This window comes from Gavia stellata, chromosome 1 (genome assembly GCF_030936135.1).
Source record: "Gavia stellata isolate bGavSte3 chromosome 1, bGavSte3.hap2, whole genome shotgun sequence".
Taxonomy (NCBI): domain Eukaryota; kingdom Metazoa; phylum Chordata; class Aves; order Gaviiformes; family Gaviidae; genus Gavia; species Gavia stellata.
This window is the reverse complement of record NC_082594.1, coordinates 21,509,912-21,527,066: the sequence shown is the minus strand read 5'-3', so window position 1 is coordinate 21,527,066 and position 17,155 is coordinate 21,509,912. Positions and strand designations below refer to the sequence as shown.

The following is a 17,155-nucleotide window of genomic DNA, read 5'->3' as shown; positions in this document are numbered from 1 at the left end:
CTGTGAGGTAACCCCAGTTCAGAAAAAATACTGAAATAAGACGGACATATATGTTGGAATAGAACCAAATAATTAAGAATGGGTTAACTTGTTATATACTTTCAGCTGCCAGTTGCCTCATATGCACTTAAGCAGCCTACCTTCAAAGGCTGCTTTGCATTAGTAATACAAAGTTTACTGTATAAAGCAACCAAATAAAAATTACAGAAAAACTTAATAGCTGGAAAAACATTATCTTGAGTCCGAGAGCTTTCAAATCACAAAATTCTGTAAATAGAAAGAAGAAAGTGATACAAGTAAATTAAAAGTCCACTATGAAAACAGAGGAACTAATGGGGAATTGAATGTCACAAAAAATTACTCTCAAGTTAAAAGTTATATTTATGTTTAATGAAATAATGTAAAAAACTCCAGCAAAGCTAAGACTGGGATTTCTTCTCTTCTACCAGTAGTGAAAGTATTTTACAGAATACATATGTAGCCAGCAAGCTACCCCCCCCCCTTACTTTTAATCATCTATTTTGTCACCCTACAATACTCCTGTGCAGACTGTAATTTCTAGGTTTTTATCTTCTTCATTCTGAAGTACAGTCCTTGCATACCCCAAATACCCGTCACACTCACATGAAAGTTTACAAAATCACAGATCCTAATCTTGTAAATGTAGATAAGTAGATTTATACCAAATCTTACTTTTCCTATATTAGCTACTTTTAACACCAGGAAGAAGGAAATACCACCAGATTTTATCCCTTAAATAGCACCTTTCATTAATGAAACAATATACCTTGTAGATTTAAAAAGTGAGACTCAGCTGCAGTTTAGGACACTTACATATAATTCTCAGAAAAACAATTCTGTAAACATAGAGAAGCAAACTAATAAAAAAACTACAGAAGAAAACTGTAAAGGGAGCTTTGCGATCAGTCTTAGTGGAGGTAATCAAAGTGTTGTAGAAGTTCCCTAAAGAAACAAAATTTAAAGCAGGTAAGATATGGATGCCTCACACGAAAATGTAATGTTTTCACTGTGATCTGCGAAATGTATTTTGTCTTAACAAGCCACAGTCTTTACTTTTATTCCTCATCTTAGTTAAAACTGTTTATTTTCTCATTTGAGAAATTCTTTATATTTGAAACCATTATCAGTGAAATCAGTATCTCAAAACATGGCTCATGGCAAAAAGGTAGCAATTTTAGACCTGAGTGTACGTTTATTTCAAATGCACATGATGTTACAATCAAACTATAGGTATTTCCACTGCTGTGACTTATTCAACAAAGCATTTCTGCTTCATTGAAGCAAAGAATGCGTTTATTTCCTGGAACATGTAGAGGCTAGTTTCCCAAGCTCCACATGGAATGATATACCGCCCCCGTACTGTCCCTCTGGCCAGCTACCCATGCTCCTTGCTTTATGTCATGAAGACAAGCAGAAGTAGTCCAGGAGAGGGAAGAATGAGTTTGGCCGGACATACTGTGCTATTATTATTTTTTAAAAAATATAACAGTACAGATAATTACAAAAAAAAAAAAGAAGGCTGTTCCTTTAGTCATGGTTTGGCTGGAAAATGCTCTTGGTGCCTAGGTGTTCATTTCCTGTCTTCCTTGACTCTCACAATTTATTCCAATTTAACTGTTTGTACAGCCAAATTCTACACTGAATTTGCACATAACAGGGAAACACCACTGACTGTAGATTGGTCCAGAAAGGAACAGTAATGTGGGAGTGCTAGGAACTAATTTTTTTAAACACAGCTCAAAAAAGTTCAAAGTTACAGGTTCTTCTGCTTAGTAGAAAGCCTGTCCAGATGGTAAAGGATTCTGGTGACTCTGATACTTGTTCTGCATTTTGAATTGAACAATACAACACCACTTGTAGGAATAGCTGACACAATCAAGCTGATAAAATAACTCTATTGCTTTAAATTTAATCTGCCATCTTCTTATGACCAAAAGAAGATAAGGAGTATGGTTTCTCTTTTTTTTTTTTTTTGTTTATTTCCGAAGACAGACTAGCTGAAAACATAATGCTTGCTCAAAGGAAGCAATGACATATTTGGAAAAAAATCTTCTGCTCCTTACCCCAGCCCTTCCCACATCTCTCTTTCATTTGTGCCACCACAAGTGTTTTGGGGTTAAACTCATTAGATTTAAAAATAACCTTAAGAAGGGAGTTATTTTAATTCTTTATAAATCACGGATAGATTCACAATCTAGCTTACTGAAGAGTTTCATTGACAGTTTAAGCATAACCATTGGGGCAGCACAACACCGGCCTGAGCAGACAGGAGAGTGAACTCTGCAAGCCTAAATTGGTGCCGAGAAAAAAGAATCATTGAACCATATCTACATCACCATTTCTCTGCTGAACAGGTACCAATTTGGGACAGTCTACGCTACCTTCCATTTCAGAAATCACACCTTCGATTGATTGGGTTTTTACTTTAGTTACCAGTTCAAAGGATTTCTTTTCTGTCATTCAGCTGAGAAAAAAATGTCTTCAGGTGAGAAAAATGTCTTCAGTTTACAAAGTGAACATAAATAGTAATTTTAAAAACATGCTTTCATTTCTAATCTAATGTTTAGATGCTGACCTTATATATAGAATTGGTATTTACAGTTTATTTACCCGAACTAAGCAAATTAAAATATAACTATATCATGTGTATTTAATTTTCTGACATCCTAAAAACACACATAAGTCATTGTGTCCCCTTTAAAGTTTACACAAAGGTGATAGCAATTCTCCTGGCCTCCAATACTCTCTTTACTTGTTCATTATAGAATCCTTTCAACTTTGCCTCTAGCAATTCACAAACTCATTTTTTCATGAGTAAATATTTAAACCAGATCTGTTTTAAAATGTCTACAGAAAGAAAGAAGATAAAAGCAAGTATTTAGATTTATAGCTAACCAGGTAATAATCAACTGCTACTAGTGCTGGAAGAACTTCATCCATGTCTCAGCTTTAACATGAGCCTTTAGTCCACGTAGGGGGCTGTGAGCCTTTGTGCCCTTATGGTAATGTTCTTAAGCAAACAAAAGATTGCCACACACCTCACAGGACAATTAATTCATTGAAACAGGACATTTAAACTTTTCCTTTTCATCTGTAATATAAGAGTTAGCTGCACTAATATTTGACTTTCTGTTTCACAGTGGAAAGAAAGAAGGATAAGAAAAGCAGAGAATTAGAACTTAGTCTGATCATTGAGAACTTGCCCCATACACCTAATGGTCTGTCTCCATTTAGCTTCAAGTAATGCAGTCTTAAACATCTTAACTATCAAAATATATCCATTATTGAAATAAATAGCAAACATTTTCAGCATTAGGTGGAAAAAGCTTGCTTTCACACACTGTTATTTTTATTTCCTTGTAGAATCATGTTTTTGACTTAGTCTTAAAACTGAGATATTTTCACCTATTAGATGCTAAGTAAAACTCAAACAGATGTCAGTTCATTTATGCACTACTGCAGGAATAACTTCCTAGGCTGCTCTGAGGCAGGCATGTACACTCTTCTAAACTGAGACAACTTATGTCAGAGACCTGAAGAACCAATATACAAATTCCAAACGAAAGCCTTCTGAAAAACCACAGTGACATATGGTAATCATACTTCATGGTAGGGTTTCCGTTGTTTAAGATTTTAATGGTTGTAAGTATGTAAATAAAGAACATTTTAATGATTTCAAACTTTTTAGTATTACAGAATCACAGAATGATAGGGGTTGGAAGGGTCGTCTGGAGATTATCTAGTCCAACCACCCCAACAGAGCAGGTTCACCCAGAGCAGATCGCACAGGAATGAGTCCAAACAAGTTTTGAGTATCTCCAGAGAAGGAGACTCCACAACCTCTCTGGGCAGCTTGTTCCAGTGCTCTGCCACCCTCAAAGTCAAGAAGTTCCGCCTCATGTTTAGATGGAACTTCCTATGACCAAGTTTTGTGCCCGCTATCTCCCATCCTGTCACTGGGCACCACTGAAAAAAGACTGGCCCCATCCTCCTGGCACCCACCCCTTAAGTATTTAGAAGCATTGATAAGATCCCCCCCTCAGTCTTCTCTTCTCTCGACTAAAAAGACCCAAGTGCCTCAGCCTTTCCTCATAAGAAAGATGTCCCGGTCCCCTAATCATCTTTGTAGCCCTTTGCTGTACCCTCTCCAGCAGCTCCCTGTCCTTCTTGAAGCGGGGAGCCCAGAACTGGACACAGCACTCCAGAGGCGGCCTCCCCAGGGCAGAGTAGAGGGGGAGGATAACCTCCCTCGACCTGCTTGCCACACTCTTCTGGATGCACCCCAGGATGCCATGGGCCTTCTTGGCCCCAAGGGCACACTGGTGGCTCATGGTCACCCTGTTGTCCACCAGGACCCCCAGGTCCCTTTCCACAGAGCTGCTCTCCAGCAGGTCAGCCCTTAACCTGTACTGATGCATGGGGTTATTCCTCCCCAGGTGCAGTGCCCTACTCTTGCCTTTGTGGAATTTCATAAGGTTCCTCTCTGCCCAACTCGCCAGCCTGTCCAGGTCACACTGAATGGCAGCGCAGCCTTCCGGTGTGTCAGCCACTCCTCCCAGTTTTGTGTCATCAGCAAACTTGCTGAGGGCACACTCTATCCCTTCATCCAGGTCATTGATGAATATATTGAACAGGACTGGACCCAGTACTGACCCCTGGGGAACACCATTTGTTACAGACCTCCAGCTAGGCTCAGTGCCACTATTCACAACCCTCTGAGCTCTATCTATCAGCCAGTTTTCAGTCCACTGCGCTGCCTGTTCATATAACTCACACTTCCTAAGTTTGCCTAGGAGGATGATGTGGGAGACGGTGTCGAAAGCTTTGCTGAAGTCAAGGTAGGCAACATCCACTGCCCTCCCCCATCTATCCATCCAGTCATGCCATTATAGAAGGCTATCAGATTGGTCAGACATGACTTCTCCTTGGTGAATCCATGCTGAGTACTTCTGATAACCTTCTTTTCCTCCAGATGCTTTGAGATGATGCCCAGAACAAGCTGTTCCATCATCTTTCAAGGAATGGAGCTGAGGCTGACTGGCCTGTAGTTTCCTGGGTCTTCCTTCTTGCCCTTTTTGAAGAATGGAGTGACATTGGCTTTTCCTCCAGTCCTCAGGCACTTCGCTTGTTCTCCAGGACCTTTCAAAGATGATGGAGAGTGGTCCAGTAATGGCTTCTGGCAGCTCCCGCAGCACTCACAGGTGCATCCCATCATGAACCATGGACTTGGTGGATGTCCAGTTTACTTAACCGGTCTCTAACTTGATCCTCCTCAACCAAGGGGAAGTCTTCCTTCTTCCAGACTTTCTCCAAAGCCTGGGACTCCTGAGAGCTGGCTGGCGCAGTAAAGACTGAAGCAAAGAAGGCATTCAGTAACTCTGCCTTCTCTGCATCACCTGTCACCATGGCACCCGTCTCATTCAACAGCGGTCCCACATTTTCTCTAGTTTTCCTTTTGCCTCTGATGTACTTGAAGAAATTGCTTTAGTATCAACAAATTACCCCTTTTGGGTGTCAGCAAAGAATTCATACTCACTGAGGCCTACCTGATAGTAGGCAGAGGGTCTAGGAAGGCTGCCTTTCTTTTGGCATTAACACAAACCAGAAATTAAAATTAATATGACAACATCAGACGTAGACTCAAGACTCCATAATACCGTGGTATGACAGGAATGTTTATGCTCAAGTGACTGGTCATATGAGGGAACTTTGCAATGATAGTGCTGGACCTGCTGAAGTATACCAACAAAATTATTTACTAACAAGAAAATGAGCCTTTAAAAGAATTCTTCAGAACTGTGACTGTCATTTTTTATTAAGCTTTCAAGTTAAAATGGAAAACATTCTAAAGCAAAAAAGTTAATCCCAGCCCAACAGGAAGAAAAGAGCACTTACAGTGAGGCTCATAGGGAGGAGGAGGATCACCACAAGGAACACACTCCATGTCTTGAAAGCCTCCAAGCTTAGTCTTCCTATAAAATCTAGAAGATAAAGGAATGAAAAAACAGTTAATCAAAACCAGTTATTTTTCCTCACAAAATTAATCAGGTGTTTTAACAAAGTCCTCTATAACTGCAAACTTTTGTCAATCTGTGTCCCAATGCAAACTATCAGGAAATAGAAGAAAATAAAAGTAAACAAAAGTAAACAAAAGTACATTAGATATTAAATAATAGTACAGTAGTAGATCTAAAGTAAAATTGAGGAAAATTTCTAAATCTTTTAGTCCAAATGTGTAGTCACTATAATCTTATATTCACATAATAAATAAAGAATTCTGGAGATTTCAGAGAGAAATCAATACCCTGTTTTCCACACAGATCACAACATACAAGACAAGTATGATGAGCTTATATTATGCAAGCTTATTTACATATTTAAAAAAATAAAAGTGAACTGATTAATCTGCATAACTCTCCTAAAAGTAGTAAGATACTACAAGGTAATTATCACCACTAACAGTATATAGTGGACCAGACATCAATGCTTTCTAGTTAAAATCCCTAAGATATTCTCTAGCTCAGAGAAGGAACGATCACTTATAAATTGGTTCGTTTATGTACTTGTACAGAAGGGCATCCCAAAAGAAAGAAGTTTTAACATGCTGTGTGACAAAATCTTCAGGAAATAAGATTATTCTCATTGTTTTGTAGAACAGCAAAAAAGTAAAAATGGTTTTTCAGAACTATATTTTAATAAACCAACAATCCCCCTCCGACTCTTCCTTCTCCTCCAGGAAGATCTTCACTACCAACCAAAATCACAACGTGCATGGACTGTGAATGCAAATTAACAAAGTGACCACATGAGTCCTAACCTACATTATCCAATCCTCCACTTTGTTTTCATATTCTCACTTAAATGTATACTTTAAAAATTCTAGATAGCAAGCATTTCAAGGTATGAAAAAAATTGATATTGTAAACAGAAGTATCAGTCAGATGATTTAGGTAAGTAATAGCAATGGGAGGCAACAAGCAGTAACAGGTGAACAATAAAACAAAACTCTAAAGCAAACTAACCAGCCAGCTACTCATTCCTAAAGAAATTAATGCAACAACATTAAAAAAACCCTGGCTGTCATACTCAAAGAGACATTTTATTCTAAAGAACCTTCAAGAACTTCACTATTGAGTTTACGTTTGAAGAGCTTTCTGACTACAGTGACAGGTAGAAGCATACATTCCTAAACTAAGGAACAAGAGTAGTACCAAATGAAAAAACAGAAGTTTAGAGTGTTATATTTCAAATTGTGTAAGAGTATGACACCCTCTAAAGAACTTATCTACAACAGCTCCCTAATCACGTAGGTCCATCTGTCTTTCAACCAGTCATTAGTACTAAGCTAGAATCAATAGCTGTGGTCTGTTCAAGATGAGTACATGAATTAAGTGTTTTCTGTAGTGGTAGATTAAATAAAAGGTACTAACTCTACTGATGTTAAATTACTAACACTGCAAATGCCATTAAAGTACGAAGACTGTATCAGCTAAAGCAAACAGCTTTCCAACTGCTCAAGAAACTCATGCTTTAACAATGTGAACAGAAACAGATTCATAGGCTGTAAGACTGAAGGGGCCACTGTGATCATTTACTCTGAATGAAATGTGTTAATATTTGTTTTCAGCTGACATGCTCACTGTAGTGTTTTGAAGCTGAACAATAGGGAATGGCATGTTGGAAACCCATGCAAACCAAAAATAAATATGATTGCCAAGAGGTAAAACATTAGCTAAACCATTTGGTTTGGCTAGCTATATCCTCCATTTGCTTAGGCAGCATCTAAACTGATGGACAGGTATGAGTGGCAGTACGTTCTACAGTTCTGTTCCCCAAAATGCCCAGACCAGATGATCTATGACTTCCCTACCCATGACACCCTGCCTCTTCATGTTTCCAACTTTGCTGCCAGCAAAAGCAGGTTATGGCAACAGCTCCGATTTTAACACATACTCAACACACATAACTAGAATACATTCTAGACCAGAATACTAAGCAGCATTCCCAGGTCCCCCAGTTTAGACTGACCCTTAATTCATGTTTTATTCTGGCTTCTTGTCTGTTTTTTTTCTCATCTTCCAAAATTAGCTTGTATTGTTCACACCACAAGAAGAGAATTTTCTCCCTGCTGACAGCCAAATAAGCCCTACAATACATATATATTAATATGCAATAAGAGCATAAATCAATCCACCATGTGGCTGCAGGTAGTATCAAAAGTGGTTGTGAGTAACATCTAATGCCTGGGTTCACACCTTCATGTACCATGACTTAAACTAACGTTAGGTACCAAAGGTTTACCAAGTGTTCTTAAATGAAAAGACCTCACTTCTGGCTTGAGAGGAATAACTGTAGCAGCTTCAACAGTGTACAGGTATTTGATAGCTGGTATTTAAAAAAAAAAAATAAAAATAAATAAAATAGCTGAGAAATATGTAGGAAACAAATGTATGAACCTTTAAGCATCTCTGAAATATATACCCTGAAAATACAAAGGCTGTTACAACTGCAGATCAGTTCTCATAACCTACTCCTATCAATTAACCTACCAATCCATAATTCAAAAAAGCATCAGAAATGCCTTTTAACAAATTCATGGCAGGTTTTTATAATAGTGGAACTTGGCCACAATGTAAAGAATAGCCTTTTGGAGATATTAACACTTAACACTACAAACAGAGAAGATTAGCAACAGAGATCTGGGATGACTGGACAACAAACTAAGCACAGGCCTTGATTTATAACAGCAGTTTCAGTCAGTCTCCACACTGCTATAATTTGTTCCAAACGAATTCTTCCAGATCCATTTATGATTCTCAACCAGCATCATGTTCTATGAATTTACCAACATGATGAAGGAAATTCAGGAACATAAAACACAGCTGCTACTTTTGACCTAAAAATGTATGTGCATGAGAATTATTAGGCATTGACCTAAGAAGGGGAAAAAAGGCAAGCACGTGATGTGATCATACTTCAAGGTGGTAACTGTGTATGTTTCCAAATGTTTAATTCATTATAACAAAGAAGTCAGTCACCAGTAACACTCAATATTTTGAAGTATTTTTCTCAGGTGCTGCATAAGCAATACTTTCATAGATCAGGTAGGTAATTATCAAACCATTTTTATAGGCGAGATAATTAAGACTGCGATTCTGAAATTATGTGCTCAGATCATACAGTAAATTATTGGCAAAGCTAATAAATAGCTTCATACATAAAGGATACAAACATTTATCTGGAAAATATGAAAAAGCAAATGTTAATGCAAATTAGTTTTGAATTTGTTCAAGTCTCATCTTCAGAAATGGACTTACCCTGGTAAACAGTCTCCACATAGTGCATTGCTGGTGGCAGAACAGTTGGCCTTCTGAAACCGGTTAACTAATGCACAATCCAGACAAGGCTTGCATTTCTGAAAACCCCAGTCTTCCTTGAATCTGTTTGGCCTGCATGTCATGCACTGTGCATCCTCCCCATATCCAAAGCCGCATTCCTGTAGGGATTAACAAGCAATAGCAAGCTATTCAGTCACTGAAAGTGTGAACAAGAAGAGAATGCGGGGATAAAATGAAGACCTAGTGTAATTATTACTGAGAGTAGGTCTTTCTAGAGACAAAAGCCATCCTTTCAGCAAGTTCAAATGTGTCTTCCACTGCTAATAATCTCCCTTACTTCTATAAGTAATACTTAGTCATCCACTTTATTCATGAAACCACTGTGTATTTGAATGATAAAGGGCTTCAAGGACTCCCACAGTTTCATTATTACTAGCTTATGGTAGAATTATTGAGCTGTCTGTTTTTTAATTAGGTCAGTCATGTGAAAGTGCAGGAACTGGGACAAGTGAAGTATAAAGGCACTTACTCAGTTACAAAAACAGCAAAGAAGCACTTTGATATTAAGGTTCATAGCTAAGGTGAACAAAGTTAATTGCTGAAGAGAGTGCACTGATCTTCAAAGGCTTAGAATTTCTGTTACCAAATAAAACAGAGCTGGTTAATGACCATCAGCTAGGCATGAAACATTGCTTAGCCAGTGAGAATTTCAGGAACTCAATCCACTCCAGTTCTAACAGTTCTTAAACTGTTGGAAAAGTTTAATAGCTCTGTGGATCGCAGGGAGGCACATTTTACTATACAAGGATTATCGTTACAGTTGGTTATTTATCCCAAATTTAGCTGTTCAAAGAAATTATATCCATTCATTTGTGAAAGTACACCTAAGTACAACTGACAGGCTGCAAAGAGAAACACTTCACCCAACAATATGTAATAGTTTGGGGACCGAATTCTACGAACTGATTATCAAGAACCATCAATGTATTTCATTTTTATGTCACTATTTCTTAGAGTTATCAAGTTACTAAGAGTTCCTAATCCCTTTTCTCATCTCAATATCCTATTAAATTTTTTTTGCAGTACTTTGGAGTTAGATTTGATGCACACCGCAAAATGGCAAGAGGAATACAACAAATTGCTGGAAAGGACTTATTTGGAAGGGAGTAGGTAGGAAAGACACAATGTGGGGACCTCCTTCTCCAGTATGTGATCTCAGTGGAAGAACAGGGCATCTTCCCAGTGGGAAAACTGCAGGAAATCTTCAACTGGGGCAACTTAAGAGGTTTCCACCAGTTTATATGTATGTTTTATGTCCAATGCATATAAACAACTTTTTCCGAAGTCACCCACCTAAGCAAATCTGCTGCAGTAAAAAGCTTTGAACCTTACAAATGCACTCAGGATTCTCCAAGGTTTTGCACTGAGAAAGTATCTATGGAACAAGCTATGTGATGGACTTGGCCAATATGTATTTTATAGTGCCCCTAATTTGCAATAATAAAGTAACAATAAACAACTTCAGATACATTTTACTGGACAGAATTGTCAATTTCCTTTTATGTTAATATGTTTACTGTCCTCTGAAGAAAAGCAAGCACTCAAGTACTACTGAAAATTAAAAATTTTAAGAAAGCAGCTACAAATGGACACTAAAAATAGTTTAGTAATTTAAAAAAGATTTTTTTTTTTTTTAGCTGAAATGTAGTTTCTTACTATTGTCTATTATTCAGATTAAGGAGCAGACAGACAACTCATTGCCGTTAGTAACAAAAAAAGCAGCATACTACAGTTTCATACACTGCACAGCATGCTCCTCTGTGAGATACTGACCCTAATAAAGGTGGTAGGCAAAAGGGGTAAGAATATTTCAATTTTTTTTTATTTTTTTTATTTACTTCAGCCATAGAACATTTTCTACCATTTTATTTCAAACCTACCAGTTTCTGCTAGGAATCAATGCCAAAACAATGGAGGTTCTAGCAGCTCTATTTTATGTCACCTAAGAATATCTTACTGTGTTCAGTTTTACACTCAATTTCATTTATGCAATTGTACGACTGTATACAAAGCTGCATGATTACCACCGGGGACTGGAACCAGACTAACTTCTGTTAGGAGATTTTGCTCTTTCTAAGTCTAAATAAACTTTCTCATTGCATCTCATTATTCCTTAACAAATTCTTTCTAAATACCTACTCTTTACTTTTTCTACTTAGATCATCCAAATAGTAGTGTTATAGGATATATTATATAGCTCAGTCAAACCATGTATATTCGGATCTTTCGATAAATCACTCTGAATCAGTCCCTCCCAAGTACTAGTAAACTTCCAAATGTAAGGCTTAAATTAACTTAATTGTAAGTTTTCCTTTCCAGACTACCTTTGAAGTTTCTGATCAAAACCAAGCAAACACCAGGAAATAAAGTTAAAATTAAATGCCTTCAACTCACTGGCCCAAACTACCAAAGCTTCAGTAAGTTGTTTCTAGTTCTGTCAGATGTGCTTTGCTATAGTTGGATGCATGGACACATCTCAGCGGTCCTTTGTAACATGGAATGGTTTAACTTTAAAGCTATGAAATAGTGGATACAATATAAGAAATCTTCTGCCCAAGGAATTTACAGTCTCCAGTCTTTTCAAAGATGGCTTCTAAGTCCTTGCCAGGAATTCTGCAGATATAATCCATAACAACTACAACTTTATGTATGTGCTTTTTATGTTCACATAACATTTGAGCTAGTTAACTGCCTGACAGGTGCAAATAAATATTTACGCTTGTAAACCAGGCAGAACTTCAAACAGATCTGTACTCATAATTAACCACATTCCCAAAACTGAAGGATATGATTTAGACAATGGATTCAAACCCTTTGAAATTTTGGACTTTATAATTTATCAGTCCAGCAAAGATACAAACAATTGACTGTTCATCTTTTATCAGTACATGTGCAAAACTGATGTACACCAGTTTTCTTAGTGCTCTATTTACAAAGTTGTCAAGTTATATGGCTGATGAGGTCTAAATAGTTTCCAATTCCCCTCATTCCTTCCATCCTCCCACTCATACTTTAAAAAGAGGGCTCATCTCCTGTGGCAGTTCACCTCAGGACTGCAGAAGAAAAATAAAACTTGTACCTCAATTAGCTAGATTTCAAAAAAACATTTTCTATTTTTGTGCCAGAAAAAGAGCAGGTAAATATATGCTATATTTATTTCTCCTATTGTGAAGTGCACTGTGAAGAACACTTAGCCCAGTCTTCCCTTTCTACTTCCCCTTTTCAATGCTACCATCAATGGTACCAGGTAACATTAATGAAAAATGTCTCTCTCAAATGATATACAGTAAAAGCCATGAAAACCCAAACACTGATTCAGAAAACTGCATTAAAATTAATTTTAAAAAATCCTCAAAATTCAAATGCACTTCTGTTTTCTGGATATTTATACAGCTTTCACTGTCACTGTATTGTGACATCTCATTACCTTTAATGTATGTATCCCCAGAACAACTTTGTTCAGAAGTGGGTTTCACTAAGGTATCAAGTGAGATGACTGGTCAAGGCCACCTGGGAATCTGTGGCAAACTAGTTAACTAAACTCGTAACTTAGTTTCAAGCTAAAAATATTAAAAGCATACAATAATACAGACACCTCTTAAAGTACTACCTTGGCAGTGTAAACATTTTCTTTCAATATATACTACCTTAACACTGATTCAGACAGAATGACCAGAAGTATAGCAGACTATAAAGGGTAATGGAGTTAAGTGGTATGGTTTTTCCCCAAAAGTTGAATGCAACGCAGAAAGTAAATGAACAGTAAATTAGATTTTAAAACATTCTTTCAATTAAAATAACCTCAAATTTCATTTAAAAAAATGCCTTCAGGCATTATTAAAATCATAATCTGCAAGTACATTTTAGAATCTGTTCCTGGTTCCACTGATTATCCACAACCTATGTAAGTCCCTAGACAGTACAGCACAGAGAAGTACCACTTAGGCCATGATGATTACAAGAATATTTGAGTATTCTCAAGAAAAAGCCTTCCAGTCATTAAGACACTTTTAATTGATGTCAGGTCATGTAACAGGTTGCAGCACTACACCGGTGCTGGGAAATGAAGTTTTTAGTAATACCTTTGAGTATGTGGCCTTGTTAAATAGCACACAGTTTTAGCTTCCAAAAGTACCTTAGGCTGTGGATCAGCCTCATCTAGAACCCAATAATCAGCCGTATCTGTCAGCAGAAGTCTCTGGGCAGGACAGGCTGCAACAGTGTGCTGCAAACATGTCAGATTTAGCTGCTGTGGCAAAGTGCAAAGTTAGTGTCAGAGAAGTTTCACGCCAGGTACGTAAGATTTGACAGGCATACATGCAGCTGCTCCAGCTTCCAGGACACTGACCCAGAAACATGTGTTAGCCTCTCCTGAGCAGAGATATGGCAGGCTTCCTCAAAAGCAGCTCTCTTGCTTTGAAATGTTACAGAGTGACTGCTAAACAAGGTAGCAGCTGCTTTCGGTAACTTCACTGGGACAACATGTCAGACATAGCACACCACCTTTCACGTTCTGTATGAAGGCTGTTACACTCAGTAGTAGCTTCAAACAGTACCTTCCTGTTTAATTCACAATTCCCTTTCTGAGCCAAGATGCAGGTCTCCTTTTCTTTCATTATATACCTGGTGCAAGGAAGCAACCTATGATACATAGCCCTGCCTTAGCAAACATCAAGCTGCCTCTGTCCCACAGGCTCTCTGTACAGCATCAGTCTCTTGGTGACAGTATTTATCATCATGTATTTTGGTGGCTTAAGGCACTGTCTCCCTTTCATCTCTGCTTTTTCTTCCTCGTCATACATTGTCCTCAACTGTACTGATACAACTGATTATGAGGCTCAGCTGTAAATCTGACCACAGAACTGATCTAGGTTAAATGTCATCAGTTCAGTGATCTGTTCCATAGTACACCCTAAAAATCTACTGTGTCAGCCTAACTGTATAGGTAGGGCTCTGTCGAAAGAACTTACTATTGCCAAAACTGTCATTTCAATGTTTCTGAACTACATCCTCAGATGTGATCAGTTGACAAAACAATCTAGAATTGCAGTTAAAGTTCTGAGTTGCAATATAAGCTTGATGAGGCTGAGATAAGGATTGCTTTTTCATATATAAATCAAAAAAAATACATGGAAGCTATAGGAGAGTTATAGAATTTTTTTTTTAAAAAAACCCAATTTATGGTGAAAGGACTGGAAGGACTCTCATTTCTGTACTGGAACATTTTCAGGAAAAGGCTGAAACCCAAACTATCCCAGTTTATTTTTTCTGCATTAATTGTGTTTTATATAAATTTGAATAATATATAAGGTTGGGTTAATGCAGAAACACATTACTGCTAAGATAGGACAAAAAAGGCTCTTACTATCAAGCCACAGGAATGACTATTCAGGCACTGGCAACTTGAAGCCACTTAAAGAATGAAAGATATTAAACCACTTGCTTAACTACTTGATGCTTTGTTTCCTAATAAATGAATGAGAAATGAAATAATGCTGAGCTACATGAAGCAAACACTTCCTTCTGAATCGATACAATCATTTTAGTCTCCCACCCCAGAAGAAAGCACTGCTCAAAAAAACAAAAAAGAAAAAAAACCCCTAACACAAAAAACCCACCCACACAAAAGTAAGCTATTTCAGTGGTTCAAAGGCTTCACAAACATTACCAAGGACACGTTTATGAGAAGAAAACGCTATATAGGTTTTGTTTTTTTTTAAATGAACAAATAGAAGCAAACAAACAGAAGAAGCTTTCACTCCCTTCCCCATCAATGCTAAATTGTTGATATAACAAAGCTGGCTTTTCTTACGATGGCAATAGCCTAGATTCGGAATTAGTTACATGAAATAAGGCTGGGGGTTTTTTTGTTTCATGCTATAAAGGGTGTCTGAAGTTGCTTATCTATGCAGACAGGGAGGTCAATCCAACAGATTGAGCACTAGTTTGCAACTAAAATTAAACACTCATCATGGAACCATAGAACAGCCCAGGTAGAAGGAACCTTGAAAGAATATCTGGTCCAACCTTTCATGAGACAGGGAGCTGAGCTGAGCTGATCTAGCATCCTGTCCAATTGCATCCTAAAAACCTCCAGTGATGGAGAGACTACCACATTCCTGGGGAGGTTCTTCCGTGAATGTTTGTTCTCACCGTAAAAAATTTCTCTCTTATATAGAGATAAAAACTCTCTCCTGATACAGCTTGTACCTGTTGCCCTTTGTCTTGTCCATGTGGCGCCTTGTGAATAGAGAGCCTCCATCCTCTTGTTCTACTCTGTGGCCTCTGTCTACTCTGTTCCACCAAAGACTTCCTGCATTACCATGGGCAAGTTGACTTCTGTGCTAGTGTATCATGTATAAATTAAGAAAAGGCAACAGCATTTCCCTAACTTAGAAAGGTATTATGTAATGGTCACGTAATTTAACAACAAAGGTCATATGAATAACTCAAGTTAATAGTTGTAAGTATATATACGCACACATATATATGTGTATATACAAATATATATATACACACACACACCCCCCCCACTCCGTACAGGTGGTATTTTGCCCTGCACATTTATCCATATTGTTGATGCAAGTCTGTGGTATATCTGAGTGTGCATCTGGTGACATGGGAATAGACTGGACTGTCACACAGGACCTGATTTGATTAGGCTTTAACCATAACTTAAGTCACCTGTGCAGTCTGTGTTAAGATTCTTAAGTCTGATCTTCAGGTGCCACTGTGTCTTCCCTTAAGTGTAGGGACAACTAATGACTGTTCACTTAACTGGGTTTTATAAATCCACAATAAAAATCACACCTAAGTTGAAAAACACCCCAGATATCACAATTAGGTAACAAAGTATTAGTTTTGATTTCTATAACATCATGTACTCAGTTTAACAAAGGCATAAGGAAGAAAGTACATGCACAAGTGTACTTCTGCTCTAAACTGGTTGCTGATCAATTCAGTGGCAATGTATTTAAGTCATAGTACCAATCTGTACCATGGTACTTATCTTAATTTTTATCTTGAGAACTCCAGTTTTCCTTTCATAGTGTTTAGCCTACTAACTCTACTTGGCTTTTGAAAGGAACATAGTTCCTGTTTTTGTGTGGCCAGTAATAGCAAGAAAGAAATCTACAGATTTAGATTGTAACTAAGATGAAGTAGTTTCTCATAAATAAGAGTGAAGTGAGGGCTCTACAGTCCTTGACATTGGACCTGTCTGCTTCAGCTTACTCAGCAGTAGAAGTTCTACCTGAACTGAGTTTCGAGGGAAGGAAATAGGAGCATTATGTTTACGTCAACCGTTCACACGGTCCACTGCTGCATAACCCAATAGCTGGCCTTTTGTATTCAACAATATAGGCTGAGGTTTTTTGTTACTAACATAAAAAAGAAACCCGTCAGTCAATTGCTTAAAACAGTTTAGGGGAGGGAACCAAACCAAAAAACCCACTGATAACATTGTATTTTACTACGTACTTAGACATACAGTCATGCTCACACATCCAGCAGTATATCTAGTTTCATCCAGGAGCACTAAATATTTGATAGTAAAACAGACACATTATTTGTTATTAAGAAACTGTTATTAAACTAAAGCATAATTACATCATTGCTTTCTCACATGTAAAAAAACCAAGCAAACAAAACGCCCTCTGTGCTGCAAATTACTTCAAGTATATCATTAAATCCCTTTTCCCTTCGTGTTCTGACCTTTGACTTAACATTCTTTGTTG

General features: G+C 37.6%; 1 protein-coding gene across 1 annotated transcript in view; it reads right to left on the bottom strand.

The window, feature by feature from the left end:
* The window catches only part of TNFRSF19 (TNF receptor superfamily member 19), a 58,422-nt gene that overhangs the window by 24,360 nt on the left and 16,907 nt on the right, over nucleotides 1-17,155 (bottom strand). The window contains exons 4-5 of the mRNA XM_059822986.1: nucleotides 9,339-9,517; nucleotides 5,917-6,002 (exon numbers count right to left, since the gene is read on the bottom strand). Of these exons, the coding sequence (XP_059678969.1) occupies nucleotides 5,917-6,002; nucleotides 9,339-9,517 (265 nt within the window). The remainder of the gene's footprint in view (nucleotides 1-5,916; nucleotides 6,003-9,338; nucleotides 9,518-17,155) is intronic.